This window comes from Parus major, chromosome 15 (genome assembly GCF_001522545.3).
Source record: "Parus major isolate Abel chromosome 15, Parus_major1.1, whole genome shotgun sequence".
Lineage (NCBI taxonomy): Eukaryota > Metazoa > Chordata > Aves > Passeriformes > Paridae > Parus > Parus major.
In genome coordinates this window covers 7159610-7179316 of record NC_031784.1, presented here as the reverse complement: position 1 = coordinate 7179316, position 19707 = coordinate 7159610, and the positions used below count along the sequence as shown (strand labels likewise).

The 19707-nt window shown below is 41.2% G+C and overlaps 1 protein-coding gene across 12 annotated transcripts in view; it reads right to left on the bottom strand.

Annotated features, from left to right (window-relative positions):
• ARVCF (ARVCF delta catenin family member) overlaps nt 1-19707 on the bottom strand; it is a 248060-nt gene that overhangs the window by 136982 nt on the left and 91371 nt on the right. For 7 of the 12 annotated variants that reach the window (XM_015643618.3, XM_015643626.3, XM_015643623.3 and 4 more), the window contains 2 exons: nt 19590-19691; nt 14974-15219 (listed from right to left, as the gene is read on the bottom strand). The exons of 1 other annotated variant lie outside the window; for it this stretch is intronic. In XM_015643618.3, the coding sequence (XP_015499104.1) occupies nt 14974-15189 (216 nt within the window). In that variant the 5' untranslated portion in view covers nt 15190-15219; nt 19590-19691. Of the gene's footprint in view, nt 1-1687; nt 2040-14973; nt 15220-19589; nt 19692-19707 lie in introns of those variants that run through there. 4 more of the 12 variants (XM_015643621.3, XM_015643630.3, XM_015643627.3 and 1 more) reach the window with 4 other exon arrangements.

Below are 19707 nucleotides of genomic sequence, written 5' to 3'. Positions count from 1 at the left end.
CTTAAAACTACCACCTTTCATTAAGCAAAGCATTGTCTAATAAGTTGCTGTGCTACCAGATTGAACAGTTATTCTGTAAAAAAGACCTCCAAATGAGTCCGGAACCATTACTTTAACAGAACAGATAAAACAGCTTATCTCTGTCTGAGCCTCAGCTGACAGACAGTGTGAAAATTAAAACCATGACATTTTTTTTGTTTTGATATGGAAGAAGAATTTACAAGCTAACTGAAAAGCATGACCTAAAGTGATTAACTATAACCTTCCACTCTCATTCAAGCTTTTCTGCCTATCAACACAGAAAACCCAGAAGACACAAACATAGCTGTACTGCACCGGTCAAAAGACATTAAACACACTTTTTTTTTTACTGTTAGCATTCTTCTCCTTACCTCCAGCTCTTTCCATTATGAATTAAAAAAACCCAGACAGAACCAAAATCCCTTGGAGCTGCTAACTAGATCTATCTATCTAAAACTCAACAATCCATTGCAGGTAATCTGACAGGTACAGTAACTGTGGGTCAGGCAATATGAACAGCACCACAGACAAATCAAATCCCTTCCTAAGAAGCCCACAGGTAGCATGACACACAAACAAGCACCCAAACAAACCAGCATTTGGCCACGTCCAGCAGGCAGGGCTGTGATTCCAGGGAATCCCACAGACAAAGAAATGCTCACTGGAAGGCCCAGCTGAAAGGGCTACTTTCCCCACAAGGGAATCAGCATCCTATTTGCATCATGAAATAATTCAGCCTTCTGTTACTGAGATGGGTGACTTGAACACACTGTATTAAACCAAGCCAGAGAAACTCTAACAATTCCAGAGCAATGAGCCTAAACAAATTCGGGGATATATTATTAGTGATGTATTATCAATGCACTTTCTTATTCTATGGTACTCTATTTTAAATTATAAAGGCAGAGGAGAAAAAAGAGGATTAAGAAAAAGACACCACCTCATCCTAGTTGGAGAAGCAGCTCTACTCTGCCACCACCCGAATTTATCAGGTTTCCCGAGGCTTACAAGGTAGGAGAAGGTTACCCAGGCAAAGCACCTATGAATTACACGAGTCTAGATGATCTCTATTTATTTAAATCTAGTCTGCAATAGCTTTCCCCTGAAATACCCAAAAACACTTGAAAGTAAAGAAAAATATTTGAAATAATTTTGCACCGAGTTGTAAGTCCATTATAATTACTAAGATGACAGCCAGGCAGAACTTTATGCTTAAGATAACACTTAGAGCGAAAAACCACCGCTATTTCTCTGGTATGTCCAGCAAGAAAATCAAAGAGAAAGCCAGGGAACACAGTATGGGAAAAGCAAACATTGAACAAAAGCACAATAGCAAAGCTTTCTCTTTTAAAAGCACTATTTCTAGCTGCTCATGTCAAAGAGCTCCCTAGATTTATTGAGCAGGACGAGAAGGTCAAAGAACACAATGGCTTGCTTTTTTGGGTGTTTCACCAGTTAACACAACAGAGACAAAAGCAGATTCTCTCTCGAATGCTCTGCTAGAAAGAGCAGCTCAGCTTTTGCTCTTAGTTCTCAGCTGAAAATGAAAACACGAGTAAACAACCCTTTCCAGCACTGACAGCTTTCTCCACGCCACCAGAACCCCCGCACACGCGGCCGCGGAGCCCAGAGAGCCCGAGGGGAAGGACGCAAGTTTGGTACTAACCTGTTTGAGTTCCGCAGGCATTTATGCGAGGTGCCGGTCCCGCTGTCCCCAGCACACAACACCTCCGGCTTCCCACAGTCCCTCCGCGGATCCAGCCGGCTGCTCTGACAGCCTCCGGAGCCTCCTCCCCCGGCTCCTTTTGTACCCGACCCGGCACCCTCGGCGCCCCAGAGCCCCTCCGCAGGCTCCCTACGGACTGAGCCCATCCAGGGAAAAGCCCCGCTCCGCCGGGAGGACCGGCACCGCCGCGGCTCGGGCAGGGAACGCGTCCGCGTCCCTCTCACATGGCTGTGCAGCCGCTGCCCCGGCGCCGGGAGGCTCCGTGCGGGGGGTGGCACTGACGGGCAGCCGCAGCCGGAGCGGGCCACGCCCGGCGCGCCGGGGAGCGGGGCAGGGCCGGGGAGCGGGGAGAGCTGCGGGAGCAGCCTCGGCCGTGCCGGAGCAGCCTCGGCCGTGCCCGGCGCCGCCGCGCGGTCCCTCCGGCCGCTGGCGGCTGCGCGCCCGGAGCCTCGGGGGTTCCCCCGCTTCCCGGCCCGCCCCCCCCCCGGATCTCTCCTGATGGATTACAGAGACAAAGAGGGAAACCGCCTGTTCCCAGCGTCTCTCAGAGCGGTAACCTGCCGGCACCGGCGGCACAGAGCCCTTCCCACAGCGCCTGCCCGGAGAGCGCAGCTGCCTCCGGAATTAGAGGGCTTTCTGCAAGAAAGCACAAGAAAGGAAACCTCGCTTGCTTAGTTTTTGCACTTCACTTCGAGATTAATGGCATCCCTAATGCACCAACACCAGACAACGACGATCTTCCATCACCGTCTCCTCCCTTTTGCATCTTACACAGGTGCGGTGAGGCTTAGAGCTAAAAAGTACAACTGGCCTCATTTTTTAAAGCCATTCACCTGCCCACAAACCTGTCCCACATTCATTAGAAGACTGCCTGGATAAATTACTCATTACCAAAATGAATGCCAGGTGTGCTACGCCTTACATCCACCACATTCCGCAACAAAACCTCTGACTTCACAGCATGGTTCAACACGGTTCTCACATCCATCTATTTCCAGTAAAGTGGAAGTACCTAGTTTTTAACATTCATTTTTCAGCAAGGGTGTGAACCTCTATGAAGTATCTAGGAAGAAGGAGAGGCTTCCCATACTTCTTATTGTAGGATTTGATCCTTCTTTCTACCTTTTCCGCAAAATTGCAGGAAGTGAGGTATTAAATATTTTAAGACATCAAGTCTTGAAAGAGATGTAGGTTGGTAGGTGTAAACCACCTTTAACTAAACCTGAAGCGGTTTTCCCCCTGGAGCCACAATAGGGCAAGAGGAGATGCTCAGCCACTGCTGAACCAGAGCCTTGCCCTTCCACGGAAGCTGCTGGCCAGATCTGGGAAGGACTGTGGCCTCCAGAGCTGAAAGTCCAGCACTGCTTCCAGACACCAGCCATGGGGCAATGGTGGTTCTCCCTCTTCCTACAAGTTTCCTGCAGCAAACCAAAGCAATAAGTAAATCTGACACTGTAACAGCTGGTGGCTGAACAATGGTAATTAGGGACTGAAAGATACTGGCATCAAATTAGAGACTATCCCTGGAAAACAGGCATAGTCAGAGCCAGGGAGGCAAACTATACACCAGGAAGAAAGGTACAATTGAATCATCGTTAATTATCAGAATAGATGCCTTTGTACAAAAGGCTCTTTTCATCCCAGCTTCAGGTTCCCTGAAAATTTTAAAACATCCTTCCAGTGTCACCAAAACTATCAGTTTATTTGTATCAATCTTAGCAGAGGAACATAAAAAAGTGGCATCTCCTATACAGACATTTAAGAGTGGAAGAAATGTTTCAGACCTATTTAATCCTAATTTCAGCCTTCCTACTACTGTCAATGTCAGCATTCCAGATGTAAATTAGAGCTAAGGCTTTAGGGGCAGAGAACAGTGCAGAACTACATTACCCATCTCATCCTAGCTTGTTTAGAAATAAATGCTGTTAAGTGTGACAAGGGCAATGGTAGATGTTGCACAAGGTTTAGCTGAAGTGATTTGCTTCACTGGAGGGAAAAGATGTATTCTATCTACAGGGGAATAATTTAGAGGCAACTGCAGTGGCCATTAATAAATACGTAAAGGCCAAAGCAAAAGGAATGAGGTCTGTATGAGTCTCCTGTACTTTTGTACAGTGCTCTCCCACCCCTTCTCCTTGTCCAACTTTTCTTCAGTTAACAAACTAAAATAGCTCCACTTTTGTTGAGGCCATGCTGGCACAGAACAGCACCACTCAATTTAACCATGCACCTGGCTACATGCCAGACCTTTATACACTGTCAAAGAAAAAATCAGTGTAAAGCCTACATCCATAGGGCACTGAAGGAGCTAGTCTTGCATGCAACTGAAAACCTTCCTAGACAGACTTGCCAATTCTTACTCACATAAGAAGTCTCTCATGTTATAAACCCACAGGTATTTGTGCAAGCCATTCAAGATTAGCACTGCAGAATTTTGAAGTCCCACCTGCTGGAGTCAGGTTATTATTTAAAAACATACTTTTCTTCTAAAATATGAAATATATGTTTGTAGGCCTGCTGGTTGTAAAGTGAATTTTGAAAATATTTTGATTCAAAGCTAGAAGTTTTTTTTTAAGGGAAATTACATCTCAAGTCCCCTTAGCCTCTTGCAATTATTTTATCAGCTCATATAATTCTGAATGCTGAGATTTGGCTATGTGAAGTCAAAGAACTAATTACCTAAAAAGAGTTATGGATTAGATCCCTAAGGTTATACTGAACTTCCAAGTTCTGGCAACAAACACTCTATCCATTAGTATCAGACTGCTGACTACATCACTACCTTCCCCTCTTTTTTTTTAATGAGCTTTAAATCCTTAATCTGTCACTTCTTTTTTTTTTCTTTTTTTTTTCCCAGCTGCAAAAGCAGGGTGAAAACCTTCTTTCTTCTTGCTGAGAAATTAAAAATTTATAAGTAAGAAGGGATTTAATTCTTTGGAAGATGGAATAGGATAGTATCTCAACCAAGCTTCTCTTATTTTCTCCCATTATCCTTAAAAAATTTCCCATCACTAGTGCTGTTCTATAGATTGATCTGCTCTCAGAGGCCGTAAAAAGGAAATGGTTTACAGCACTGCCTGGGATCATAACATATGGCTTCAGTGATATGCAACTTCCATAAACTCAACAGAGCAAGAAGGCACAAGATGAGTCAAGAATCCCAGCTAACCATGTAAGAAAAAGCACCACCATCACCCTTGGCAATTCTCCGAATTAGAGAGCCTGTGTTCATACAGGGGCTTCCATGCCAAGGGTATTTTATTGTCCTTCTGTGAATTTCATGCAGCAAATGAACAAGGTAAGTGGGAGAACTAAAGCACAGCACAGTGAGATGTGTCAGAGTGCCCTACAGTAGTGCTTTTAATCCAGACAAACGGAAACAGAACATTCTATCTCTGAGATCTGTTTTGAAATCTTTTCCTGTTAACATTATTGTAATTTTTAAATGTATTTCAAAAGTTACAAGAGCATCTGTACTTGCTCCAAAATGGTTGTGTGACTGTAGTAGGACACATCCAGCCAGGTATTTCTAGCATTGCCATGAACACAGTTTTGACAATCTTCTTGCTCTCATACTGCAAGGTTGGAAATGGAGACAAAGCCAGGTTGCCTCAATAGGGAGCTGTTGTATATAAATGGAGAATAACTTTAGGTGTCTATTTAAGAAGCCAGTATTAAAAAGAGGTCTAAAGGATCATGAGGCTGAAGAACAATACAGTCAAAGCAGGCACTTCCTATAGGTTGAGACCATTAGGCATTTCAGTAAATTTTAATTTGTATACCAACACAGCTTCCATCTTGCTACATCTAATATCAGTCAACTCCATTTCATCTAAGTTGTCATATGACAGGATGAGAACAAGGACAGTCTGGTGACAGCACTGCTTACATTAGAAACAAAGGACAGAGGAAGGTACATGTCACTGCATATAGGTCGCAGTTGAATGAATGACCTATGTTTCCTCCCAGCAGCTCCATTTAGGTAAAGATCAACTAAATTTTAAAGAGATAAAAAACCTACTCCAGTTTATGGAAAAAAAATGAAAATTAATTACAATAACAGAATGTCAACAGAAAGTAAAACAGATCAAGGTTGGTTCTGTGACCATAATTTTATGCTGTAATTATTGGAAAGGAAAACAAAGACTCAAATGCAGGAAAGAAAGACCCAGTATTTTCATGTTTTCGATTTTGTTTTGGTTTGTGGATTTTCCAGATGATTTGTGCTGTATTTCATGCTGCATATTATGAACTTGCTCAGAAGGTACCGGCTTAACTCGTCATTCTCTCATCCAGAAGATAAAAATGTGGTTTGCCATGATGTACCAGACTGATAACTGTTTGCACAATCTACCTATTTTCATGGTAATTACTGTCCTCTTCAAACCAAAACCTGAAGCTGTTTTGCAGTCCCTTCTGAAGAGAGAATTAAGGTCTCTAAGTCGGAAATTTATTCCAGAGCAGGTTTCTTGTATTTTAAATAGTTACATATGAAAATAAGACTGCAAAAAGGAAGAAGAGCTAATCGAGATGGGTTAGAAACACAAACACTATAGTTCTTTTCAATCTTTAACTACAGTATTCTAAAAATGCCACTGTGATAGCATTTTAGATTAAGTCCTTAAAAATGAACTCTGATGGTATTCTACAGCATTTCCCTGTCACCACAACAATGGATAAAAAACTATTCTCTCCAGCTAGTAATTCAGTAGCTTAAAAAAGAAGCAGTTGTTGGGGTTTTGCTTGTTTTTTGTTTGGTTGGTATTTGTTTGTTTTGTTTGGTTTTTTTATAAAATCTAAATAAGGAGTAAACCGTGACATTTATTTAAATCAAAGGCTTTAATTATAGTTGGCACACAGCCTCAGGCTGCCCATGGCCATCTTTGGACATTCTGTTCTCAGTCACACTGATGACTTCAGTGAATCACTCCACATTTGTGACAAAGCAAGCAGGAACATAATTTGAACCATTAACAAGATGGCCTAAACTAGCAAAAGACTCAGTAATTTATCAATGTCATCTAACCCAACATCCATTTTGGGCTCTTTCAGCATTAGTTCACAAGGGCTTACAGACACTGCAGACACCTGAAAGGGAAGCATAGAAAATTTTTGAGTTTAAAAGCCAGGTTTAACCCTGCAGGTCCAAAGCCCAAAGGGCTCAGGGGAAGAGGAAATTGCCAGGTTGGCTGCTTGGTGGTTTTAAAGTTTCTGCAAAACCTTTCTGCAGGCACACGTGGCTGTGTGAGGGAAGAGGCTCACAAAGGCTGGCTGGCTCCTGGGCAACGCCTCGCAGGGATAAAGCTCTGCCTCGCTGCCCCCCTACGGATCAAGGCCTGTATTAGGAACAAAATCTTTTCATTTAATTGGGAGATACAATACAAAAAGATTTTGTGACAGTTTAAAATCTTTCTTCCTGAACACCCCAACTAAACTAATACAGTCGTATGCTTGGGAACTAAAATGTAGGACAACTAAAAATCTTAAAAAGTCAGGACAATTTATCATGTCCTGCTGTCTGAACTGAGAAACAAACAAGCAGCAGGACATAAAAAATAAATCACAACTTTAATGTAAGATGATTCATGTTAATTATCAAGAAGCAAATGTGGTAAATGGGACTAGAAAGTTGTTTTTAAAAAAAATCCTGTTAAACTTGATTCTACTCTTTAATGTTTACATTTTAATGTTCCTGTTTTAAGACTTTTAATAATTACTTGCTGTTATACTTGCTGATGTTGTAACACTTAGAGACACCATGCAAAGAACAACCTAGATGCCTGTTTGTATAATGGGAACACACTGAAATCAGAATTTAATTTTAATGTGTTTCTCTTGTATAGTCTCCTAGAGGAAAACATAGGTCTATTAGTAAAGCAATGTAAAATCATGGAAAATTGCTATGGAAAAGTGAATTTTTCATTCAATTTAAATATTTTTAATTAAAACCTGGCATAGCTCCAGGCCAGAAAGGCTAACAGTTGTGAGAAAGCATTCTTTCACAAGTCTTGTCAAACAAAGTAAGAAAATCCTTGCTTTTCAGTTGCTTCCAAAACATCATTCAATAAAAATTTACACTAAACAAAAGGAGTTGGAACTATCAAGCAAAATATTTGAGATGCTATGGGCAAACATGGCTATTGCTTTGCACTATTACAATCTTTTGTGCAAAGCAGTTGCTGTCCTGCAGACAAACATTAGATGGCACTTTGGAATTCAGCAGTTCTCACACAGAGTTGCACAGCACATACTCAACAGATGAAGTGCTGAGATGAGACTTGAGTATGAGGTACTTTTGATGACAGAAAGCAAAATGACATTTCTGCAAAGGTGGGCTGTTTGGAGCTGGATGTATATTTTCAACCTGCACATGTAAAGCCAGACCATAGTATGTAATTAAGTTTTGAAAAAAACCAAATCATATAAAGAATAAAGTCATTCTTCCTCCAGAATGAGGGTCTGTTTCTCAGTTGCAGGGTTCCCTTTTTATTTTTTATTGAATCATTTGGAATCTACGTTTTAAACTAGACTCACTGACAAAGTTTATACGAATACTTCCCAGATAACACATCAGATTTTGAGTGGATTCAGCTGTGTGCCAGCAGTTCTGAGCCCCAAATAACTCTCATAAGTGGGGTTTAAGTAGTTTCCTTATCAAATAAATCCCATCTGGAAAGAACTGCACAGCTTCTGATTTAGCTGGTCAAAGCTTCTTAGTTGTTGCTGAAATTGATACTATCATTCCCATTCACTTGTATCTGTGTTTTTACCATCTAAGGGCTTAAATGAAGACTGAAGAATAATCACAAGAGTGAGACTATTCAAGAAATAGAAGAACAAGGGAATGTAAATTCTTGCTGGAATACCACTTGAGTCCATTTTCAGAGCCTCTCATATGATATATACCATGATGCCTGTTGCACAAACTCCCTTTTTATTTTTTTTATTTTTTTTTTTGGCTTCTGCTATGGAATATCTCCTGCAATACATGAAGCAGGCTGTAGTATTTCCTTTGGAATTTGGGTCATCCCTGCAGAAAGGCAAACAGCAGGAGCTCCTTAGTGGTGCCACATGCCACACTGTCACTTTGTGAAGTCTCTATCTGAGAATATTACATGCAGTAATTCCAGGAGAGCTCCTGCTCTGGCAGCAGCACTGCCCCAAGTCAGCTGCAGGGCTTTGGTCCCAAGGAGTACCAGCTCCTGCTTCAGCTTCCATTCTTGCTCAGCCATCAGCCAAAGGTCCTGGCTCTCACTCTAAACCAGGAGCTAATGCTTTCACAGAGATGGGACAACATCCATAAAAAAGATGCTCAAAACTCCAATCTCCAAGCTAGATGCAATTATTACCAGGTCCAACACAGGAGAAGCCAGGGATGGGGGCAGATGGGAACACATCTGAGTAGGTGAGTAATGGCTCCTGGTGCAAATCTTGCTGGGATCCCTAGGTACTGCAAGTATCTCTCAGCTCACACTGAATTCTGATCTAAGAACTCATTCTCCCGTGGGAATCATATTCCCAAATCCCCTCCTCCTTCCTCTGGGAACCTTTGAATAGTTGCACATATGCAGAAGGTGAAACTTGACCCAGGTCACTCCTAGAGGCTCAGTAACTCTACTGACACTGAACTTGCAGGGTGAAGCTGAGGGCAGAGTGAGTGCCCCTGTAACTCCCAGGAACCTGCAGGCCAAAGGACCACGAGCCAAATTACAGAGCCAGAGGAGCAGGGCAGGGGCAGCAGCAGCCGCAGGTCGGGCGTGAGGTGACCAACACCAAACCATGTTGTACCCCACAAGCAGAACTTGCATTTCTATGGGTTCCACTGGGTCTATAAAGGAATAGGGATTATCTGTGCAAGTTCTTTCAACATTTTGCTACCTATTAATACTGGCAGCAGGAGAGCATCCACGGGTTAAGCACCAATGAGTTTTTTTCTTGTATTTGGCAATGTAGCAGGAAACAGTACTGTAACACCAGGGAGCTGTCATGAACCAACACCATTGTTGTCTGTACCTGACCTTACCTGTAAGGCAAAAAAAGGGGAATTTTCCATGCTGTCAGTCCCTTAATATGAGCACAAACATGTTATATAACACAGGAAGCCAAGAGGCACTACAAACTCAAACTAATTACATAAAACTTTACACGCAAAGATGGAATTGCATTGTGTATGAGACGCAGAAGAGAGAAAAGGCAAGGTGAAGATTCAGTGAAGCTCAGAACCCATTTCTGCTGCTTCTCTGGATATGTTTAAACATATATACAATATTAAAAGACCTATTATATACAATATTAATGCACCCATTTTCTTACCATCAAAGCAGTGGAAACAGTCTCTATATTCTTGCAGTCTGCACTACATCAGTGTGGAGCAGAGAATCTTAAATAAAAGTAATGAAATACAGACAGAAGCACTATTGTTGCCCAGGCTGACTCAGAAAGGTTAACTTGATGGTATTTTCTTAGAAAAGCAATTTGAGCTAATCTTCTTGTATTTTTAAAAAAATTCTCACCATGTGTTCTGGTGTGATTTAGAGTTCACCTTTTATTTAAAAATAACCCCCAATTCACTAAATGTCATTTTTGGCAGAAGTCACCGGTACCTCAGATTAAGATAAAGACTGAAGAATATTAGTACTTAATTATGGCTTAAAAATACCTGTCTAAAACTTTTAAAAAGTAAACTATGTTTGTTTTCAAGCAGGTGTTATTTGTCTGGAAGATAAGCTGATATATAAATGATACAAATTATAACTATAAAAATACTCTGTCGCTTTTTTTTCCATGAGCTAATTTTCCTTGAAAAGCTATAATCGCATTTGCAAAGTGAAGAAAAAAATTAGCTTTATTAACTTGGTTGATTTTTTTATATAAGAACACCTCAACAAACTGAGCACAGGAACCTAAAAGAATCACAGTAACAGTCAAATGTAATAAATGTTGCCTTATTGGATGATTTTGTTAGTGTGAAGACTTCTTAGATCAACTCATGTTACTTCTTACAGGCACATAAGAGTCAATATATCTGTTAAGTAAAACTCTGCATCAGCATCTAAACGACTGTTTACTGTAATTTGTACCATGTGAGATTTGACAATTCCCCCAGCTTTCCTACCTGTAAGAAGGGGGACCAATAACTTTTTCTGACAGAAACCCCTGTCAAATCCCTATAGGGCACTACAGAATCTCCAAAGTCAAAATACTGTTACAGTGCTTTTGCTGGCAACGGGGGTTTAGTGAATGCTGTTCTTTATTTTGGTTATTCAACATTAACAGGAATGGAAGTTGTCACCATGTAGTAATGGGAAACAATCTTTGAATGCAAACCTTACTCAGCTCCCTAGATGATCTGATTTGACAGAGCTTCTCTGAAACCCATGGAGCCATGCCAGTTTAAACCAAGTCGGGATATAGCCTTGTGTTTATTAAGTATCAGATGTCTAATGTTTTAATAAAAGTGTATATACATATATTTTAATATATAAATATATATGAGAATATTCTTTATTATTAGTAATGTTCTGTGGTGGTAATACTGCATCTCTATGTCAGCAAGTCTGAATCTCCTTCCTGTACAACTTCAGTTCCCACTGTGAAGAGCAGCAGAAGGCTGATTTGGAAAGAATTTAATTAAAGCCAGGTAGATTAAACAAAATACTTCATATATGAAGAGCAGTAGGATTTCTCAGGCTTGTAAAAACCATTATCAACTAAGATACTTGACCACATAGAAGACACACGATGGGTGCTGCTCCCCAGTGACTTATTGCACTGCACCTGCCCTGGTAAACTGATCAAAAAGCAAAGACTGCCAGGACTCTCACAGCCTGAAATACTGTAATAACCAATGAACATTATTTACCTCAAAAGTCAGAGAAGGAAACAGAAAAACACATTAACAGACCACTCTTCTGTCTTTAGTACAACCAGTATCACTTCCAAAACCCAACAGCAGTGACCAGCCATGTGGGTCCCACTGCTCAAGGCCACAGACAGTCAAGAGCATCATTAAAACCTGCAGTGAATTTTAGGAGATTTTATTAGCCTGATAAAAGATCTGTGACCAAAGTTGCTTTAAATGTTACATTTTCCAGCCTAATGCAAAGGTTTTCACTGTGTAACTAATGATCTTTTGTCTGGAGGGTTCCTAGTCTGAATGAACACTCTATCTGACCACTTCAGAATCTGCAGTAACGCATGTATAAAGCTGCGTATCTTCCCCAAGTTCTCGAGTTGACACACCCTAATTCATGTCACTGGCTGCACACTCAGCAACAAACTCTAACTGCAGCTACAGTAGAAGCCTGGGGAAGCTGCACAGAGCAGAAGTTATGTTTATCCAGCATTCAAATGCATTAAGCACAAAAAGCACTTTTGTCCCGGTCACCAGGGCCCGTGTGGGTTAAAAGCTGAGTGTCCTTATGGCAAGAGCTGCTCCCAGCCTCCTGCAGAAACAGAGATGGGTACAAACCTCTGCAGAGCCTGGAGGTTTGGCAGGCACTGCCTTCTGCAGTGGGCTATGAAAACACAAACGCCTTGGCCACTACCTGAATAAAATACTCTCACTAATATTAATGGGAGACATTTCAACAACAGTTAGGACCTCTCATTGTGAGGACTGTGTTTTCCAAAAACCCCTCCTCTGAGAAAGAAATAATCTCAGCTATTTCTAACTAATATCTGAACAAACCATTAATGATTTTTTTAGATTGTTCAAGTAATCAACCTTTCCCATTAAAACATCTTTAAGGTAATTTTTAGAAAAAAATATCCACACTTAATGCAAACTCAAAAAGCCTGTGCATACACTTTTTGGCAATTACAGCACATCCCTGACCTCATTTGCAGATCTGTTATTTCTCTTTAAGGGCCAAAAGACACAATGGCATAGACACTCAGAGAAAAAGTCAGCAAGTGCACCAGAGTGCACGTGTTCCATTCCAGTATTTGAAATTCACACTGAACAGGCAGAACTCACCAGCAAGTGGCTAACTGGGCTGTCTAGGACAAGGACTTATTGTTATGGAATGAGTTTAAAGCTGCTATTAAAAAAAAAAAATTAAAATAAGAGATCCAGAATTCATTAGTTAGAATCAATATTCTTGTAAGACCTTGATTTTGTGTTTTGAGGACTTCAGAAAACTCTTACACTTCTGGCACATTGCCCACATATATAGTACTTTTGCTTGTCTAAAATGAAAAGGGGGGGAAAAAAAGGCTTAATTTTCTATTCTAAGAAGGGAGTAAGTGTGGGACTGTATATTAAAAAAAAGTGCTGAGAAAGACTCTATTTACAAAGCCCTGAATATACACACTCCTGTAACAAAACCCTTTGGCAGATTTCACTCTGACAAATAGACAACATGGAAAACTGATGCCTGGTTGTGAAACTCATTAAAGATTATTTGTCATCCTCATAAAATGGAGCTAACCCTCATTCCTTTTGTCCAAATTCTACTCAGAATAACTAGATTATGTATAATCACCACACAAGTTCCAAATGGAAAAGCTGCTACTTGAATTACTTTGCAATACTCCTTATAACAAACAAATGAATGGGGTGATCTGCAGCACTCAGCCAATGCTCACTGAAACAGCCTCAGTGACGTGGATTTCACTATGGGTGTGAGCAATCCCCACAGAGCAGAGCACAGAGAGCCTTTTGCTTTGTGTACTCTGCACAATGAAATGCAACATACAACACTAGAGATGAAAGGATTATAGATTCTGCATAAGACTGAATGTACAGCTTTCATCCCTTCAGTTAAACACGCATTAATTCTAGTAAGTCAGGAAGGAATTTGGTCATCGGTATATTTTATGAAAATTCACACAACTAACCTTACATTGATTCTTAATTGTGAATATTTAGCTATTTAAGCATTTTATTTCTTATACAAGGTACTCTAGAAACCTCAGTGCTAATTATCAATGAATTAAAGCCTCCTTCACCCAGTGACAGTGAGCTGAGCATACGCAGATTCAGTCTGGGGTCACATAATACACTTACAGGGGCTGTTTCTCCATAAGAGTCACGTAGACCCCAGTAACTTAAAACTCTTTTATTAAGTTTTCTTGGAAGTGGTTAGACCTTAAGCCATTACACTGCAGAAAACTCATGCTTCATCAGTTTTGTGGATAAGGAATTTCATTCTGAAGCTATTAATCAGGCACTTTGCACAAAGTCATTCAGAAAAGTGAAGGTGAACTTGTCTTTCTCCTATGAAAATGTGTAAGCGCATCTCCCCTCTCCCAGCCCAGCTGCACATCAGAGGATAACCACCTACAGCTCCTACCAGACATGGTCAGACTTCCAGCCTAACCAGTGCAGGCTGCTCCTTTCACATGGAATCCCAAATTCAAGCATCTACATGTAAAAAATCATGGCAGCCGGTACTAGAAAAGCAGTGCTAACATAATATAAGGTAAAGTCTGCCTCAATACAGCTCAATGCAAGCATAATTGTAAAACAGTCTGGTGTAACTGGGAAACAACTTTTAGAATCCACATTGCCCAGTTTCCTTCTGAATTGAACAATGTTTTCTCAGGAAACAGACCTTCACAAATGGTACTATTGCTTCTGCATGACTTACCTTGTGTGTCAGAGGGGTTTGAGAGCTGAAGTAATTTAGAGACGTAAGTAGTTTGTCATTGCACATTTAAACAGTTAAAAGAATGTGTATCAAGCAAAACAATATTTGGAAATCTAAAGCTACCCACAAAGCCAGTTTGCATCATTAAAATAGTCTATCAATTCACTGCACATGAGAAACAAATTATGAAGTCCTCCCTACACAAACAATAAGGCTTTGCAGGAGGGAAATCCCTGCTTTTCATGCTGCTCCCTCTATTCAAAGTCCAGCTATTTCTAATGGAAATTTTGTTTGCTATGGAGATTATGATTCAGCCTTCTTTTACAATCACCAGCACATCACCACACTTACAGCAAGTGCATAGATTGGAGGAGGGTGTGAAGATCCCTCCTTAGGGTTTTTACTCAAGTATGCACATACTTTTAAAAGTATCCCACGAGCTAAGAGGAACAGCAACTCCCAAGCCAAGGCACTGAAGGCTGAGCTGACTTGATGGAGCACACGCTGCACCCCAGCTCTGGCCTGTCAGAAGGCAATAATGAAATGCTGACAACACACGATGCACTGACTTTCTGGAATGGGACACTGTGCTAGGGGTGGACTCCAGTGACAGTGAAAGGAGCAGGCTGTTACCTGCAGTACGAGCTGCTGCCAGGCGGTTGCCAGGGGCTGACCATTGCCAATGTTGCAAATGCTCATTCGCTCTGCAGGCTGATTGGCACGCTCGAGTTGCAAGGAGACATTGCGCCGCTCTTCCTCAAGTGCGCGGGTGAGCCGCTCGAAACGAGCTTCTTGCTCTTTAACAGATGCTAAAATGCTGGCAGCAGACCTGATATCATAGTCATCCATGACTGCTTTCAAATGCTTCCTGCCTGTTAACTGACCGGGGCAAATGGAAAGGGTTAGGTAAAGGTAAAGGGTGGGGAGGGTACGGGTCAGAGGTTAAAGATAAAAATGCACATCGTTAGTCACCTTGCTAAAATACTGATCACTCTAAGAAGCAAACTGCAGTGCTCTTTGAAAAGCATCCATCTTTCCATCCATTGATCTGATTCTAAATTAAAAGTAATTAATCTAACACTTCCCTGTTAAAAAAAAAATAATATGCTCACCTTTGAGAAAATTTGTATTTAATTCCTTTGATCTTTTTGCTAAAACTGCTCTGACAAGGGTTTTCATCCCTCTTGCAGAGCTAATTTCACTGTGCAAAATAATAATGTACTGAAAAAAAATATATAAAAAAAAGATATGGCTTTAGGAGGAATGTGGAACATTCTCAGTACAGACACCTGGAATTTTTGTCTTTAACAGCATGAGAAGTTTAATGTTTTTAAGGACAGAAACTTCGTGGTTGAAGAAAACACTTGTGTTAATTTTTTACATGTCGCCCCCCCCCCCCCCCCCCAAACTTAACAGACAGTAGCTGAAAATAGCTTTTATTTTTAAATTGCAGCAGCACACTGTAACATGGAAAATACTTTTAAATGCAGAGTGTGCAATTGCAGTTGAAATGCTTGATGATTTCAGTCAATGAAACAGTCCTTCATGCAGCAGTTTGCTAATAATGCAAATGAAAAAGCAAACATCTTCCATGGAAAACACACAGGACTGCTTGTCTTTCAATGCAGAAAAAGGAACTCAGAAACCAACTAGGTGGGTTAGAACTTCTGTCATGTTCTCTAGCAAGGCTGTGAAACAACCCATTTAAAACCCTATTGCTGCCTGTATGGTGCATGCACTAAAACTCCCCACTGATTCCACAGATCTGTGACCTGAACAACCATTTAAAACGTTTTACTATGAGTATGAAATCAGCAATATACTATAAGCATAAATTATGGGCTCAACAGAATCCTTTGTTAAAGAAGTAACCCCCTTACTCCTAAACTACTTAAAGACCTCTGAGACAACCAGAGGCAGAACTGTCTCAGGCTTCTGTAATTCAAGAATTGTTCATGTTCTGTGCTAAGAGTTAAGTCCTGAGAAATTGTGCCTTGATTTGCTGCTGAAGCTTCTTTGTTTTCCATCTATCAACAAGGATTTCCATGAGCACAGATAGTTCCTTGCTTCCTGATGCTTTGCAATTCATCCTTCAGTGCCATTAGATGATGCACACTTGTGACTGATCCATTTTCCATGACTGTTACATTTATCAAGTCTCTCTCCTGTGCAGATTCTTTGGTAGGTCATAATAATGTGGTCATAATACTGTTATGTTCCCAAGAGGAGTATTAGTAGTGACTAAGCTGCATGTTTTTACACAATTTGTTGGGAACTCCTAAGTAGGCTCAAGGTCTCTCTTCTTTTGTCGTATATGGTTGAAATCACCCTATGAGCCAGAAAGATACTGGGGCAGAAATGACAGACCGAAATCCAATGACATACACCCTGATTTCATGGGGAATAACTTGCCAGTAGCTCTGTTCATTGTTAACCTTTTATAGAGAGTTGCTGTTGAAAGGCATCGGAGTAATATAAAATCATGCTAGGAACAGTGTAAGGATTATCATGTATTAATCTCATAATGTTTACTTATAAGCATGACTTGAGCCTTTCATGTTTGTAGACCAGTAGGCAGAAGTGATTTTTCTCATTTATGCATTGGTTTAACTTCTATTGAAATTCTAAAAGAAAACAAAAAACCACCAAAGGGTTTTCCAGATGTCACAGACTAGTCTAATATAGACCAAGCTGCCAACTTCTGAGACCTTCCAATAGATTACTACAAGTCTATAAAACCTTCAGAGAGTACACTGGGTTCTGCAAAAGAGAATCACCCTCTAAAAGGATAATATGATTCATGGGAAGTCACAGCAGACTCACCTGCTCCATCCCAGCATGATTTAGCCCTGGCACAGCTAGACATGAACACAGCCAGACTTTATGGACCTCAGCTGGCATGTGTGAGGCCAAGTTCCAGGTTTCTGCTTTTGTGATTCCCTGCTTTTGCACAGATGGAGACAGCTCTGTTTGTAGTCACTACTCCCAGGAGTGCAGGCATGCTCACAGACTCCTTGGAGTGTGAAAGAAGTGGGACTGCAAAGACCCAGGCACAAGTCAGGTTTTGGAAGAAATACGCCTGAGGGTGGGGGTGGCATTTCTAACCATACATTCCTAAAGACAACTCCTGAGTTACTGATCATCAGTGTCCTCATGCCAGAGCAGATCAACAGCCTGGATGCACAGACCCAAATACACCTCATGAGGGGATATTCCAGGCCCAAGGAGAGTCTGGATCAGTCAGGGATTAATGAATGGAGACTGGCTCCTTCGAGGTGCTGCAGAGCAGGAATTCTGGTTTCCTCAGTGTCCCCTGACGGGCCCAGCTTTCAGGAACTGTCTGCAACTAAAACTGCTCCTTCTCACATGCAAGAATGATATGACACAGAAGTCATCTTTTGGGGGTCCCACAGGCTGGCTATGTCTGTGGACTCATTTCAAAAAGTGAATCCAGTAGGGATGTAGAAAGAAGACGACAAGATGTTATCTACAGTAACTTATAAATCTAAAATAAACAGGTTTCTTGTAAAACATATAATGCAAGTTTCTAAGGAAAAGCATTAGCAACAGTGCAAGAAAAATCAAGTCCCTCTTCAGAAGCAGTTACAGCTTTACTAATAAAAATCAAGTTGATGACTGAGCTGGTATATAACTTCCAAGTCACATTTTGAGAATGTGACAAAGATCCCATTCAGAAAATCCTTAATGAGATATAAGCCCTTGATGTCACACATGACAAAACCTAGAAAATTTGGGTTCTATAAATGGTACAAATCTTTAGAGAGATCTCCCTGCAGAAAGTATAGTGTTAACCTCATTATAACTATAAATATTGTGCTTTCTTTCTCTTTGCAAAGAAAAACACAGGCAGAAAATAAACTGTATAAATTTTCAGATGTACAATTAGTGACCATAAAAATCCTAATTGCTATGCAGAAACAGCAGTAGGACCAATAACTGCCTTTTAAGAATTGTTGGACGAAGACAGACTTCTGCATTTCAAATGTTTTATTAGCAGCTAAATACTTGCTTGCTGTTGATTGCACCCCTAATTATTTACCCAGGGTTTCAACAATTTACATTATCAGCAGTCTAGACTGGAGGAGAAAAATAAAAGTACCAACTCATGAGTCAGTTACTCAGGCTGCCACTTGAAATTTGCTACCATTCGTAAATAAATTAAAGTGCATTGAAAAGGGTATCAATAAATGAAAATATTAGACCCAGAGCAGCCAGGTAAAAATTATTCCTTAGGCTGCAGTTCTAAACACAGCAAACAGTTGCCTACAGAGTATCAAAGGCTAAGCTGACAGCAGCAAATCTCTCTCCTGCCTACGTGACTCTAAATCCATTAGTGTTGCACTAGAGTTAGAGCAAAGAGGAGGTGTTTATTCTGACTGTTCAACTAATGCATCAAAAGGCTCCTTCTAAGTCAATACAACCTGAGAGCCCACCAAGGATGGAAATCACCCCAGTGCCAAGGGCCAAAACAAGGGTCCTGCTCATTGCTAATACCCCAGTTCACACCCGAGTCTGAGACTCTTGGAAACACTGCCAAGACTCCAAGGGTCACTTGGTGCTCCACAAAAAACATGAGTCAAATCTGCATGCTAATTTTGCTACTATAGGACGTAGCTGATAGTCAAGAGTTTTTAAAGAGCCCTTCAGATTAAGAGGGGTCAAGTTCTGTGAGATTTGGGCACCTAAATCCTAACAGTCATGGAGAACTTCAAATCCCCTGCACTTCAAAGTCCTGTGCACTCCTAAGGAGATCGGGTCTGTGAGTGAGCTGCGTTTGGAGAACAGGGTGTCTGTTCGCCAGCGACAGAACACAGCACAGACTTCTCTAAGCTGCAGAGGAAGAGGCTCTCAGGGATTTCTCTCATCCAGCAGTCTGGATGCTGAACTCAGCTGCCCCACTACTGCTCTATCCAAGACCAGTCCAAATCTATTGTCCTGCTGGCAAGAGATGAGCATCAAGAAGCTCGTTCACAGAGCTGCTCAGTAGCTGTAGGAGCAAACATGAAAGCCTGTGAATGTGCATGGAAATAGCAGCTTTGTGCTTCTCCAGGGAAGAAAACCAGCAGAATAAAAGCAAAAATTGGGCTTAAACAATCTATGGAACTGAAGCATAACACATGCTAATGACATTCTCAGCCTCAAGTGCCACGGAAGATGAGTAGCGTAACATGACTGCTGTCCCCCATGCGACACCAGAAAGCATGCAGAGAAAACTGAGCCATACACACCTAGTGAGGTGCTGAAGTCTGAGGGTTAGAGCTGCTGGGACATCACCCACTATGACTAGAACAGGACAGACAAAGCAGGAGAGCAGCCTCAAGAAGAATCAGCTAGAAGAGAGAGGAA